The 15611-nt window shown below is 45.6% G+C and overlaps 1 protein-coding gene across 1 annotated transcript in view; it reads left to right on the forward strand.

Moving 5' to 3' along the window:
* The first annotated feature begins 4745 nt into the window (after window positions 1-4745).
* GFM1 (G elongation factor mitochondrial 1) overlaps window positions 4746-15611 on the forward strand; it is a 49604-nt gene continuing 38738 nt past the window's right edge. Inside the window, exons 1-6 of the mRNA XM_014602826.3 lie at window positions 4746-4883; window positions 5977-6129; window positions 6729-6861; window positions 9682-9886; window positions 10881-10997; window positions 14430-14580. Of these exons, the coding sequence (XP_014458312.1) occupies window positions 4827-4883; window positions 5977-6129; window positions 6729-6861; window positions 9682-9886; window positions 10881-10997; window positions 14430-14580 (816 nt within the window). The 5' untranslated portion in view covers window positions 4746-4826. The remainder of the gene's footprint in view (window positions 4884-5976; window positions 6130-6728; window positions 6862-9681; window positions 9887-10880; window positions 10998-14429; window positions 14581-15611) is intronic.

Genomic DNA, 15611 nt, shown 5'->3' on the forward strand with positions numbered 1-15611 from the left:
TCAAGGCTGAAACATTCAAGATTTAAAATACCAATCATACTTGTATCATCAATGTCTTTTACAAAGAAGAACCTACTTTGAAAAAAAACGTATTTTTTCTGAAGATCCTCAGACTACTTAATGTCAGGATTCTTGCACACAACATGTGAACATGTACTTTCTTAGAAAGCAACCAGAGTAGAGGTCTGAGACCTGATCCTGTGTTTGTTGAAGGTATTGTGTATGTTGCTGTTGGTGTAAATGAGAGAAAGTTTAGATTTATGAAGTGGTTTGTGAGGTTGGTTTTTTTTTCCCTTTTAGCCTTTGGCACCTACATTCCATCCATTACGGAATATAACAAAGCACCTTTTACTTCCAATTTCATTAGATTGAAATCTGCAAGAGCCATCTTCTGTGGCGGGCGCCGAGCTAGAATTAGGCACAGACGCGTAACGGTTGATTTTAAGATTGTTTACTTACACCGAGATGGTCGCGGTGCAGGCTGAGAACTTGCTTGAGTTGCGGTTACAACAGAAAACACGAACAATCACGTGGAGTTTGCTAGGCTCCACGCAGACAGAACTCCGGATGTCCAGGACAAGCACGCGTAAAACTTGTCGATACGTCTTATAGAAGGTTCTGTTCGAAGACGGGAAGAGGTGGGCGGTGGATCAGGCCGCCAAACTCCTCTCGGCAACACACAGGGTTTCTATTACCCTGCCGCACACACCCAGAGTCCCCACGAGATGGATGCAGAGTCCTCTTCGGCTTGGGCGGAAACTGTTCAAGCCTCTTATACGGCTAGCAGGCCAATCGCCAGCCGCCACATGGGAATAATTTAGCACTAGCCAATTGCGGGGCACAAATTTGCATACGACGAGCGGGAACTCCTTTGCACCATGCATTTCTGTGTTGCAAAGGAAATGCATCCTGCAAAGACAGCTGCAAATTGGCGGGAACACTCTGCACGCGGGTTCTCTGTGCAGCAGAACTCCACCGTGCAATGAAGCTGTAAACCCACGGGGATAATTCTTAGTGCCGAAGCACACACAAAAAATCAGACCTTTGGGTCATGACAATAAGCAGTACTGTGGGGGAGGGGAACGTGATTAGGGGAGGGGCAAATTGCAGGGGGCCAGATGCTGAGACACAAGCACTATGGAAGGTGGCAGGTGCTAGGGCGCACGGGCATGGGGGAGGAGGCATCAGACAGCAGGGGAATAAGTGGGTGGGGTCAGGTGTCTTCTGCCACTGCTGCTTTTCCCTGTTGCAGTGGTGAAGGTGAATTTAAGGCAACCCTCTGATATAGATTTGTACATGGAAAATTATAATAACTAATTTGTAAATTTTCTGTGTATAGAATCTAATTATTGGGGAGTAGTCTTAAACTTAAGTCTTAAGTCATCTTGGATTTGAGCAAATTTGATGGTTGGAAAGTAACAGTCTATGAACATGCATATGTCATTTGTTAAATCAAGCAGGAAGAGGCTATGGTTGTAAGGAGGAGGGGTTTACTCCTTCCTGCTACGCTTTACATTACATAATTTATTTAAAACAACATTCTAGGAATAAATGTATCCGGCATTCAATCCAAAATTATATTAATAAAGAGTTGTTTTAATTAGTACTGCAAAATGACTTATGTACTTGCATATGGTTTGGCTTCAAAACATCTCATTCAGCAGCAGTGCCTGTGGGGAAGTGAAGGTGTCTTCTACCCAGAAGAAAAAATGGCATTTAAAAAAAATGCAAGAAATAAAATTCTTGAAAAGTCCTTTTGGGAACTCCTAAGTAATGACTGAAATAGGTTGTTCCAGGCAGAATACTATTAGTATAGCTAGCTAAGAAGTATAGCCCTAAAATCATTCAGATACAAGCTGGCCATTTATCCAGTTCTCCACTTGATTCTTTTGTAAATGTTCTTCCCACCATACTTTTTTTTTTTTAATTTCTCATCTGGTTGAACTCTCTGCGCATATATATGCAGGCTTCCTTTTCCTTTGCCTTCCTTACCAAGTTGTTTGGTTTACTTTTGGTCATTTTTTACGATGGTAAAGATGCATTCATGCCCAAATACTTGGATAACGCCGAATGCAAATTTAAGGCAAGTTAAAGAAACTTTGGAGTATCTTAAGTTTTGGGGGCATTACCCACCTGAATGTGAACCTATAGTATAGACATGAAAGGCTTTGTATTTTAGTACCAACAGTTCCCCATCTGCTACCACATTTAGTGAGCACATAGCTTAAGTTAAAGCCAGGGATTATATAGATGTGCATGTCCACTGAATTAATGCCTTCTCAGTTGCACTCTCACCCCACCTCAATGGGGGCACAGGACACGTTTCAAACATACTGTGTATTGTGTTACATGTATCATATTGCGGCTCCAACATGCTAGTGCCACAAAAGCTTTAAAGGAAAATGAAGATGTACATTTGTGTGTATTAAAAATATATTGGGGAATGTGTGAACCCTTACCCTTTTCCAGGGGCTAAGCCCATATTTTCCAGCTGTGAAAGCTTCCAAGGGCTTAATGGGCGGACATTGTGTCGAAGAAAAGTTCTTAAACCAGATTATGCTAGCAGATTTTTCAGTTCTTGGACTAGTTTATGGATTGGCTGAGTGTTTAAATCTGTTTGAGGATTTGGAGCTTGAGAAGAGAGCAGAGTTTGCTTATTGCTGTACCTAGATCCATCTGAGCTCTACTAGCATAGAAAGGGATAGCTCTGCCATGAACAGTCTCCTGCGTACTTTGAAAACTTAACTTTCTAGACTTGCCAGTGTACCTTGATTAAAAGATGTGCCTTTTGCTTTGAAAAATTGCTTGGATATAGCAGGCAAATAATATAAAATACTTCCAAACCTGGAGGTGAAGTGTTTCACTGCTCTTCTCTACCTCTGCTGTAGCCAAACTCAGCAGCTGAAGATCATAATTCCCCTGACCAAAGTGAGTCTTGCTAATTTAGGATTTATTTCTGCGTATATAATTTAAAGCCAAAATCTCTTGTGAGATGTTTGTAGTAATAAAGTGTTCCTGGGTAAAGTTTTGTAGGAGTAAGGTACCTTTTTGCATGCCCAATTTAAATTTCATACTCCTGCACATATGGTTGAAGGCTGTTCCTTCTGATTTGGAGATCTAGTTAAGGCAGGGGTTCTCAAACTGGGTCATGCCCCCCCTCCCCCCACCCCGGGGGCTTGCAAGCAACTTAAAAGGGGGGCACAAACTTCCCAGGGGGTATGCATGGGGAAGCGACTCCCTGTCTCCTGCCCTCGCTGCTGCTGCCACCATCCAGCTCTGGGTTGTGGTATTAAAGTTTGAGAACCCCTGACTTTAGGTATAAAGAGCAGTAATTTAATGTGCATGTTCTCAGCCATCTTTACCGCATCCTCCATCACTTTAGGTTATATACAGACTATTTGAAATATTCCATGTGAATCTTTTCTCCTCTATCATTAGGGAAAGCAGCTCTTCCACATGGCTAAAGCCTGGTTGGTGGCTTGAAGTTGCAAAAGTCTCATTAAGGAATTAATTATTTCCTCGGGGTGTCACAAGTATTGCAGGTGGTAGTGTTCATTATCCTCTTATTAGGTAGGGTTCTTAGACCCTGATTCTTGCAATACCCTCAGTCTGATCTGTCAACTGTACTGTCCAGCATCAAACCTTCAGGTGTGAACAGGTACAGAATGCTGTCCACCTACCCTGCATTTTAGAGCATGGGTAAATTTACAGTGGATTGGTAGAGGCAAATCCACTTCACTGCAAACCACTTACATGCTAAGAAACCTGTTATTAGAGGACCTGATTTTGCTTGCCCTTATAAAAGCGTTCCCGTTTGAAGTCAGTGCTTCATGCCGAGTAGGTGGATGATCACTTCAGATGTCATTCTAAGCACACTGTACCTGCTTGACTAGATGAAGGCTGTTAATAGAGCAACACCCCAACTATATACCAAGATCCAAGGTGTATTTTGCTCAGTGCAAACAGTGTGAGCCTGCCCTGGCGCCGCAGGCTCTGGAGGAAGGGTGGAAGAGGACAAAGGTCCAGCAAGGCGGGCGAGTGACTCGCGGGGCGGCTCGCACCGCACCTGGCTCCAGCGCTGCCTCCGCGGGGCAGCGCCAAGAGCGGGGCTTCTGGCTCTCGCCGTTTGTTTTCCACGAAGGTGGTTTTGCTTTCCGGGCCGGATGGCGATGCGGGGCAGCGGGCCCCTTCGGCACATGTTAAACTTCAAAGGCAATCAATCCTGCAACTCGACAGCTGTGCTGTAGCAGCTGAGGACGGCTCCCATCAAAGGCATTTCCCAGACGTGGACGTTGCCTGAAAGCTTCCGAGGTTGCATGTACCCCGGCACCAGCCCAGGCATTCAGGACAGAGCTAAAATTACCATCCGTTTCGGAAGGCCAGGCACGGAGGCAGGGTGCGGGGGGCAGAGGCGCCGCTGTCCGCAGCTGCCCTCCGCAAACCTAGCCCGGAGGCCAAGGAGACTGGCCGCGGAGCTTGTAGCCGGACCCCGCTGCCAGCTCCACGCGCGGGGGACGCCGGCTGGAGCGGCCCGTCCTCCTGCCCGAGGGCGGGCACCAGCACGCGGCCGGGCTCCCCTGCCGGGCTCTGCGCGGGCGCAGAGGCGCGGAGCGGCCGCCGGGGGCGCTGCTGTCCCTCCCGCGCCGCTCAGCCGGGGCACGGCGCCTCGGACCAGGCCCGGCGGCCTCCGCCCTGCAGGGGGCGCTCCGGTCCCGCCCACGCCGCGCTGTGACCCGGAAGTGCTCTCTCGCCGGCACGGACCGGAAGCGCTGGGGGGCGGTGGACAGTCGCTGCCGAGCCGCTCAGCGACCTTTGCACGTGCCGGGATGACGCGGGTGCTGCGGGCCGCGGTGGACCTGGGCCTGAGGCGGCGGCGGCAGCAGGTGCTGGGCGGCCCCAGGCCCCGGTGGGACCGCGTCCAGGCCGGGGGGTCATGTCCCTGCAGCGCCCGGGCCTGAGGGCGGCCGTGGGGAAAGCTGAGGGCAAGGACGTGGGAGCCGCCACAGCAGCGGTGTCACAGACCCGGTGCCCCTGGCTCGGGGCCCAGGACTCGCCCCGCTCCAGGACCCCAGTCACGCACCCGGGCCAGTCTGGGACTGCGCTGTGTGCAGTGCCCCCTGCCCCCTGCCAGCAGTCGGAGATGGGTACGGGGCGCAGGGCAGTGCTAGAGCAGCGGCGGGGGCGCCGCACGTAGCGCAGGTTCTGGACTGGTGGGCGCAGAGGAAACGCCACGTGTGCCGAGTCCAGCGTTGGGGGAGGGGAGTGGGGTCCCCAAGTCTGATTTGGTCCACGGACTAGCCTGCACCATGCGTTCAGCCTGCAGGACCACCTGAGTTTGATACCCTTGTTGCCAGGAAATATCCAAGTCCTTGTTTCCACCCACAGGGGTTGGTTTGAGTGCTCCAGGAGATGAGCTCTCTGCTCCGTGTCCTTTTTGCCCACTTGCATCCAGATGTTCCCAGTCTCTCTGGGGTCCCTTGTCCCTGTGTTGCTCCTACTAGGCTTTCTCATGCAGTCCTCTTAATTCAGCACTGCTTGCAGTAGGAGACCTGCAAAGTCATGTATTTGAATTGACAGCTGGTAAATGGCAGGAATGGTAAGAAACTGGTACTTTACAGGATGTCTGTGGATATGAGCAATCTCTTCCCTTATCCTAGCAAGCAGGAAGGTAAAGGGAACCAGTTTCTTGAAGAACTGGATGCGGAGCAGAGAGAGGTGTCAAAGGGGAGGTGGAAGCTAAAATGGGGTGGTGAGAGTGCAACTAGGATTAGAGGCCATCCACTACTCTTGTGGAGCAGAGGTCTCTGGGCTGCTCAGGAGCTCGGGTCGTAGATTCATAGAAAGGTCACTCAAGTTAACTGTCAGAAAGAAAAAGTGTGTTGACCTGAAGCTTGCTTGGAGCGGTGTGTTAGGGGAGCAAACGTTGTTCTGACCCTGACAAAAGAGGCAGAATTGCATTCTAGTTTTATCTTTCAGTTCTTGTGGACCAGCTGCAGACAATGTTCCTCAGGAATCATTCCCAACGAAAAGATCCGCAACATTGGAATCTCTGCACACATAGACTCGGGGAAAACAACACTAACGGAGCGCGTTCTTTTCTATACTGGCAGGATATCACAGATGCATGAGGTGGGTCTTTGAAATATTGGTGCTGAATGCTCATTTCCATAATTCAGTCTTTCTGTTCTTTGGCTTTGTAGAATAACAAAGGATGTTGCACTGAATAAGAAAGTAGAAGTATTCAGTAAGACTTTGAAATACAGGCAAATAGGAATAATTGAGGTGATTGCCTCATGCCTAACTTGCTTCAGGATGCCCCACCACTTTTAAAAAAAATCAAAACCCAGGCTACCCCACACACATACATACAACAAACCCACCATAACAAACAGAAAATTTCTTGTCACAGTCACTTTGACTGTGCAAAATTTTGGGGGGAAATGTCACATTTAACCAGATGTATTAAATTCCAGTTAAAATGCAATCTGTTTACAATGAATTTTTGAGCACACAGCCTTGTTCAGGAGCATCTTGCAAATGAAAGGGCAAAGTGAGTTCAGGTTCTAGAGTGAGCTCTTGTTGTTTAACTAGCTTGATTTTTCATGCGCTGCTTGAAAAATGCTGCTCTCCATATAAAGCACCACTCCTGTAGCTCTTGCGCAGGCAAAACTCTAGATAAAAATCAGCAAGAAATTTCCTGCAGTACATGATTTGCTTGTTGCATTTAGGTAAAAGGCAAAGATGGAATTGGGGCTGTCATGGATTCTATGGAGCTAGAGCGACAACGTGGTATCACAATTCAGTCTGCAGCGACATATACTATGTGGAAGGATGTTAATATCAACATCATTGATACACCAGGTAGTGTGAACTCCGGGTCTTTTGAAGTATTATGTCCAACCAAAATATCTCAAGTCTAATGAATGCCACCCACCCCCCTCCTGATAACATATTGCTCAAATGACAGCAGGGATGCAACCGCTTATCTGAACTGTTCAAACAAAAATGCTGACCTGAATAGAAAACGTGTGCATGTTTGAGTGGCTGAGGAAGACTAAGGCTGTAACTGCACAGGAAAAAATCCAGATTCAGTTCATTTTGAGGACCATTGTATGCCTCATAAACTGAGTCTTTATGGGTACACCTTTCGTTCTGCACTTTGTGTTCAGCTCAAAATGTATCCATTCAACTCTTTATTAATTCTTAAACTTCAAGAATTTTTAAACTAAGCTCCTTAGGCAGGACTATTGTCTTCTGTGTGTCTGTACATGAACGTTTATGGCACCTGACAAATGTAAAAATATAAAGCTTAAAAATCTTCATTCTTGGGAGCATCTTTCAAAAGCATATGACACTGTGATTCTGCCATACTTGGGTTACTGTGTAACACATGCTGTTTTACTAGAGTTTACATTTTCAAAGCCTGTGTGTAGTAAAAAAATTAAATAAATTGCAGACTTGGGGTGTGGACAGACATAACGCTTGGATTTCTGGTTAAGATCAAGTGTATTGAGAGGCTTAAACATGTAATAAAAATTGGGTGGACACATGACGTACAGTAGTATCATGTCATAACTCATCCCACTCTGTACCAACTCCCCCCTGGATGAAACGGAGATAACTGTGATGCACCACTGAGTATCAGTTCGGGTTAATTCAGGTTCTGTCTGTCATCCTTTCCACCCCTGTGCCAGGTGCTCTTCAGGACAGTCATCTTTCACAGAATGTGGTTTACAGATTATTAGTGTGACTGGACCAAGGATTTGTTTCAGTTGGAGCAGAAATGGCTTAAAACAGCATATTTCACCTGTAGAGCTGCTTCCTTGCAGCAGGCTTTGCCACAAATGTATCCAATGAACAGACCAAGGTTTGTTCTGGGGTAACTCCTTATCCCTGCAAGCCTCAGCTTCACTGCCCTTATGCTAGACCTCACAGATAGAGCAGAGGCATCTATCGGCCCTAGGTGGCCTCCACTATGGGTCATGGAAGAAATTTTTAGGCCCTGCCTTCTGTAGAATGGGCTAGCATGGAATATTGCTTGCCCAGCACATGCTTTACCACAGGCAGTCAGTAAGGAGACAAAACAATAAAAGCATTCATTATGTAGGAGAAAACAATTATACAAGTGAACCTGACCATATGTTTGAAAACAGATCCAAAAGACAAGTAAAGTTTCTTACCCTCTAATCTGACTGCCACCTGGCCCCCTGCAAGTCCTGTCAGTATCTCTAGGACTCAGCCTTCTTGCTGACCCTACTAGCCCTATTTGCTGAGGCCTTGGACCTTTTTCCAGCCTGGGAAAAATGTAAAAACCCTTACAGACAGCCCTTAATGCCTCCAAGCTATCTCCTACCATGCCCACCATCTGCAGTATTGTCCTAATTTCTCATCATGAGTCTCCAGAATCCTCCAAAAACTTGGAGGACATCTGGCATTCTGCTGGCTAATGGGCCACTTCTCACAGGTGTCTAGGGAGACAATGGCCCTTCCCACTGGTGGCCCCTTTGGTCTGTGATTGGGAGCGGCAATTGTCCTTGCCCTAATATCACAATAGCAAAAGAGATTTAGTAGTTCTGCCCACTCCGTTTCCTTAAGTATGCATCCCATAGTTCCCTTTGCTAAACCAGATCCAAAATCATAAAGATACATACAGCCAGCATAACATAACCCATGCCATGATAGAAGTGACATAAATGGATACAATGTAACGTTTGTTTTCCAATGAAACCACACATACTGTATCAGTGAAATAAACAACAGAAAATCTGCCTGATACCACACAAACCCTACAGTCTGTGGTGTGGGGTTTGTGGCAGGCTTCAAGACAGGGGTTCTGCACCTGAGGCTCCTTGCAAGAAGGGAGCCTTTGTTGCCTGTATGATCCAAGTAAGAGAATAACCTTTTAGCTCTCATCGGGGTTTGGTGTGAAATGTTCCTAGTTTGTGTAGTAAATATTTGTGAAGGCGTTGATAGTGTGGGATATCTTGCACTTGCTGGGAGTATCAGAAGATAGACCAAGGACTGAATGGCCATGGGCAAAGAATCACCATGCTTATTTTGATTCATCCAAAACACAGGAATATGTTGATAAATGTGACTCATGCCACTTTTATGGGACAGTCAGAAGATTGTTAGTACCTCAATAGTACTTCATAAATACGTGTGGAGCACTGCTAGATTGGAAATCACAAAATCAAGAACAGTGCCCTTGATTCTGCTATTTGTAATAGTTCAGATTGTTAAAATTTAAATTATCATGAAAATCTAGCTAGTTTTCATTCCTTATGTTGTTTGTGTATAGCTTGTACTTTTACTGCCTTTGACCATTAAATAATATACACATATATTAGTTTATATAGTAATCCTTTTAAGTAAATGTCGCTTTCTGGCTGCTTTGCAGTAGGTTAATATTGCAGAGTTTGACTTGCTGTCACTGTCAGGATTTCTCTCTGAAAATGAAAGCTCTTTCTAGTGAAATGCCCTCAAAAACAACTTTGCAAATGTTGTCATTGACCCTAAAGTTAAAGAAAATGTTTGTTTTCAAAACTAATTTTTTTCATCAATTTAGGTCTGATTTAGGTTCCTTCAGCATAGCTGAAGGCTAATTCACATGAATACAGAAGGGAAGCAAACCATGCTGCTGTTCAAACCATCACAGAAATAATTGTTTTTGTTATCCAGGGCATGTAGACTTCACAATTGAAGTGGAAAGAGCACTGCGAGTTCTTGATGGAGCTGTCCTGGTGCTCTGTGCTGTTGGAGGAGTTCAGTGCCAAACAATGACAGTCACCAGGCAAATGAAGCGTTATAATGTCCCATTTCTAACATTCATCAATAAGCTGGACAGAATGGGCTCAAGTCCCACCAGAGCTGTGCAACAACTGAGGTACCTACTATTTTTAGCCTGTTTGCAGTGCAGTTCCTAGACATTCGCATAATGTTTCTTGATATTTTGAGTAGGTGTTAATGATCCTGCTGAGCTTCTGCGATCTGATGGAGTCACAGCCCCGTGGTACAGTGCACGGTTTTAAGTTAAATCAGATGGGTAGCTGAAACAGCGCTTCTCTAATTACACCAGCAGAGGATACCAAAATAACTCTCATTGACAAAACAGATGGTAGTTCCCTTAGATTAGGAAACTTCCATTCCCTCCAAAGGAGCATGGTTTCATGTCTGCTGAATTGGGTTTATGGCTCATTTTTATTTATGATAATACAAGTATATATGGAGCTGCTTGAAAAGGTCTTGTTTTAAGCTTCCTCACTACAGGGATGATAGACATGCTGCAGTGCACTGCTCTGGTAGGACAGGGGAGGGTTCTATCACATAAAACCTGTATGTTATATAGGATCATAGGAAAGTAGGGCTGGAAGGAACCTCACAAGGTCATCTAGTGCAGCCTCCTGCTCAAGGCAGAATCATTCCTGACCAAACCATCCCAGCCAAGTGTGTGTGTAACCTGCTTTTGAAAGTTTCTGAGCGTGGAGAATCCATAACTTCTTTAGGTAGCCTGTCTTTATGCCTCACTACTCTCATAATCGGATGCTTCCTTCTCTCTATCTCTCATGTCCTGCGAATGTCCTCTTACAAACAAAGAAGAGTACAAAGAAGAGTAGACCATTTCCAAATGTACTAAAACATGTGAGAGAGAAGTAGCCCTCAGATTAAATTATTTAATCCAGCAAATACATAAAAATATACCTGGATGTTCTGTCAGCAGTTGGTTTTCAGTAGAGTTCTTTCAGATAGTCAAGGAAACTTTTAATGTTAGTAATGGCAGGGTGGATTAGTGACACTAATCAAGGATAGGTCGAGACAGGTGATTTTATAAAACTTCCTTGTTTTTTACTGAGAACTAATTGTATTTTTAAATTTTTCAGATCCAAGTTAAATTACAATGCAGCCCCTATTCAAATTCCCATTGGTCTTGAAGGAAACTTCAGAGGGATTATAGATCTTATTGAAGAAAAGGCCATGTACTTTGATGGTGATTTTGGGTAAGTCGCTGAAGTCTTTTCTTATAGAATAAAGTTACTCCCGGTATGAAGAATGCTTAAATGGAGTAGCAAATTGTTTTGGTAGTCAGGAAAGAATCCTGACAGTATGTTATAGTTAGAGCTGAGGCTGGGCTGTCTACAGAGGCCCTTATTTTGGTGCATAACTTAGGGTAGCTGCATCCCTTTGACAAACAACTTAATGTGGCCAACAAGGAAAACCAGCACTGTTGTGTCCTAGAGGTACAGAAGCCTGGTAGTGGGATTTGATTGCAGAGGTCTGGAATCCCTGATCTATTCAGTTTTGGGCAGGGGGAGCACGAGAAAGGATTAGACCGTATGTCTGACAGACATATAGAGCTAATTGTTTTACTGAAGTGTCAGTTGTGGTGCTTGTTGAACGAAATAAGACTAGCGAGTACAGCAGAAAACCAGCTTGGCTTGTCAGGGAACTCTTCAGTAAAACACAAAAAGGAAGCTTATAAGAAGTAGAAACTTGCACGAACAACTAGAGAGGAGTATAAGAGTATTGCTCAGGCATGCAGGGATGAAATCAGGAAAGCCAAAGCGCAGCTGAAGTTGCAGCTAGCAAGGGACATGAAGGATAGCATGAAGGATGTTCTACAAGTATGTCAGTAACAAAAAGAGGATCAGGGAAAGTGTGGGTCCTTTACTACATGGGGGAGGCAAACTAGTGACAGGATGCAGAAAAGGCTGAAGTACTCAATGCTTACTTCACCTCAGTCTTCCAAGGCAAGGTCAGCTCCCAGACTATTGCAACTGGCAGCACAGTCTGGGGAGGAGGTGAACAGCCAACAGTGGGAAAAGAAAGGGTTAGGGACTATTTAGAAAGGCTGAACATGTACAAGTCTGTGGGGGTGGACAGCACAGGTTGAGGGTGCCAAGGGAGTTGGTCAGTGTGATTGTAGAGCCTCTGGCTATCACCTTTGAAAACTCATGGTGATTGGGAGAGGTCCTGGACGACTGGAAAAGCAAATATAGTGCCCATCTTTAAGAAAGGGAAGAAGGAGGATCCAGGGAACTACAGACCAATCAGATTCACCTAGGTACTTGGAAAAATCATGGAGCAGATCCTCAGGTTATCCATTTCTAAGTACTAGGAGGAGGAGGTCATTAGGAACAGTCAGCATGGATTCACCAAGGGCAAGTTATGCCTGGCCAACCTGATTGCCTTCTATGTCTAGATGGCTGGCTCTGTGGATGTGGGGAGACTGGTGGATGTGGAGTGCCTTGACTTTAGCAAGGCTTTTGATACGGTCTCCCATAAAATTCTTGCAAGAAAGCTAAGGAAGTCTGGGTTGGACGAATGGACTTTAAGGTGGATAGAGAACGGTCTGGATCATTGAGCTCAGAGATTAGTAGTAAATGGCCCAATGTTTAGTTGGTAGCTGGTATCAAATGGAGTGCCCCAGGGATTGGTCCTAGGGCTGGTTTTGTTCAATATCTTCATTAGCGACCTGGAAGATGGGATGGAATGCACCCTCAGCAAGCTGGAGGGAGTAGTAGGTATGCAGGAGGGTAGGGCTAGAAGAGAGACCTAGACAAATTGGAGGATTGAACTAAAATAAATCTCATTGGGCAGGTCCCCATGTGCAGGGTCGTGTGGCTTGTGGCGCCACAAACCACTTTGTGGCACCACAGACTACATGTGGGAAACATGAAAACATGCACCAGGAAATCCTGGTAGCTAAAAAAGAAAACTCGGGTGGAGGTGGGGGGAAGGTAGCGTCAGTATGTGTCAGTGTGCACCAGAACAAATGGAGGGCCGACTGTCCAGAGCAATGTTCTGGCTGCTGGCCAGGCTTTGTGCTGCCAGATCTGCATCCCTGCTGCACCAGGACACCAGGTAATACTGCTGGGGCCAGCAGAGGTGTAGGCCTCAGCCTCCCCTACCCCTTCCTGGGACAATTTGCTGTGCACTGAAGCGCATGTGCAGGGGCATGCAATGGGGCATAAGGTATTAGCAGAGATTTGTGCTGCTAGTATTTGTGCCTCTACAAGTGCATGTCCCTGCATGTGGGGACCTGTCCATGAGGTTCAATAAGGAGAAGTGCAGAGTCCTGCATTTAAGGCAGAACAATCCCATGCACTGGTACAGGCCTGGGACTAACTGGCTAAGCAGCAGCTCTGCAGAAAAGGACTGGGGGTTACAGTGGACAATAAGTTGAATATGAACCAGCAGTGTGCCCTTGTTGTGAAGAAGGCTAATGGCATACTGGGCTACATCAGTAGGAGCATTGCCAGCAGATCAAGGGAAGTGATTATTCCCCTCTATTCAGCACTGGCAAGGCCGTATCTGGAGTACTGTGTCCCGTTTTGGGCCCCATTACAGAAAGGATGTGGACAAATTGGAGACAGTCCAGCAGAGGGCAGTAAAAATGATTGGAGGGCTGAGGCACATGTCTTCTGAGGAGAGGCTGAGGGAACTGGGCCTATTTAGTCTGGAGAAGAGGAGACTGAGATGGGACTTAATAGCAGACTTCAACTACCTGGAGTGGGGTGGGGTTCTAAGGAGGATGGAGCTAGACTGTTCTCTGTGGTGACAGATGACAGAACAAGGAGCAATGGTCTCAAGTTGCAGCAAGGGAAGTTTAGGTTAGATATTAGGAAAATCTTTCTCACTAGGAGGGTAGTAAAGTGCTGGAACAAGTTATCTAGTGAGGTTGTGGAGTCTCCATGCATGTAGATTTTTAAGACCCAGCTAGACAAGGGGCTGGAATGATCTAGTTGGGGATGTTCCTGTTTTGAGCGGGGGGTTGGACTACATTAGATAACCTCCTACGGTCCCTTCCAGCCCTAATTTTCTATGATTCTAAGTCCTGCCATGTTGCGGCAAAGCTCCCATTGACTTCAGTGCTGTGAGCAATACCTCCTATTATCTCTTGGGAGGTCAGGAAAGGTAAGGATGTTGCTTGTGAATGAAATATCAAACATCCATGACTTAATAGGGGATGAGACACCTAATTTTGCTATAATGCCGAATCTTCGTGAGATGATGCTGTAGGACTAGTTTTAGTGCAGTTGGTAACTTAACTGCTGAATACCGGATGCAGCATGTATATAGCCATGTTTGCATTCAGCATGAAAAGTATAGGATGTCTCTTGCTTTGTGGCCATATCTCATGATATGCCTATTTGGTTTAAGTGTGCCAGGGTAAATGTGAAGTGGGACTGAGGTGGAGGAATAGGTTGTTCTGCTGCACTGCCAAGCCCTGCTATCAGCTGATGCACTTCCTCACTGATGTGGCATTGGAGATCAAAGTTGATGGACCTCCATCACTTATTCACACTGATAGTTAATGTTTGGACTGGCTTAGAATTTTGTAGCAACCATGATGCTTAGCTGATTCAAATTTCATTTCCTATGGTTGTCCATCAAACTAACTACACTGTTTCTGTCCTGTATATTTGTAGGCAGAAGGTTCGATATGATGAAATCCCAGCTGAATTTAGAGCTGAGGCAGCAGACAGACGTCAGGAATTGATTGAATGTGTTGCTAACTCAGATGAGCAACTTGGAGAACTGTTTTTGGAAGAAAAGATCCCTACAGTAGCTGATTTAAAGGTAATGTCTGATGGTTCTTTTTCCTATTGAAATAGTTCTTACTGGCTAGAAGTGAGATGTTTCAGAGTCTTTTGCTGGTTTCTGGGCACTCGCTTCCCTAAAAAATGCTACCTGTATAGCACCCAGGTGTGCTGGGCCCCATGAATTGTAGGGTCAGTAACAGCTTTGCACAGTTACCTTGCTAGAGTACCATGATCATTTCACTGCCTTTTCCAGGCCTATGTTTAACCCTTGGTTTCTCACTCAGCCTCTGCAAGTGTGTCATTCGTGCTGGTGGGCTTTGTAAAATAGACTGGAAACTAGGCTGAGGCCAGCAAAGAATCACTGATTTATAATAATTATTTGGTCACTTTCAACCCTGAGAAGATTTGAATTGGTAACCCTGAGTTTTGTGTGTCCTAAGTTCATGCTCAGTTCAAACTGAGGGATAGTTTGTGCCATCTCTTTGTTGTGACAACTTCCCTTGACAGCAGCAAGAAAACTTTACCACTGAGTGGTTACAAATAGGCTGAAGATCAAAACTGCTGCAGACAACCAGCTGCTAGGTGTGACAAACAAAGCAGCAACAGGTTTTAAAGATCTGTTATGGGGAGCTGGAATCTGTAGACTCGTTTCTCACCAGCACAACTGTTGAAGTTGGAGCTATCTGTCTTTGGAGATGTCGGTGGAAAGGGATTCACAAGGATGTCTGTTTGAATATTTTGGTCACCATTTGCTTTTGTTTGTGTTTTGCTTCCAACTAGACTCTTGGAATGTGTTTTCAACATCCAAGAAAGATGCATCAATTTAAGCTTTGGTGGTTTAAGTAGGCACTTTCATTGAGCAGATTCAACAGCTTGATACACCCTGAAATTGTTGGAGCCAGTAGGTGGTTGCCATCGTGTTTTCTGTTCTGTTCTCCTTCCTGCACTGCACTCATCCTGTAGGGAAGCAGCAATGCCCAGTTTGCTGTATGTGCTCCATCTTTGAAAGAAGACTGGTCAGTGAAAGTTAAGACTGCAGTAAGGGTTTGTCCATAAGCTTTATTTGAA

The sequence above is a fragment of the Alligator mississippiensis genome, chromosome 7, assembly GCF_030867095.1.
Source record: "Alligator mississippiensis isolate rAllMis1 chromosome 7, rAllMis1, whole genome shotgun sequence".
NCBI classification, from domain to species: Eukaryota; Metazoa; Chordata; order Crocodylia; family Alligatoridae; genus Alligator; species Alligator mississippiensis.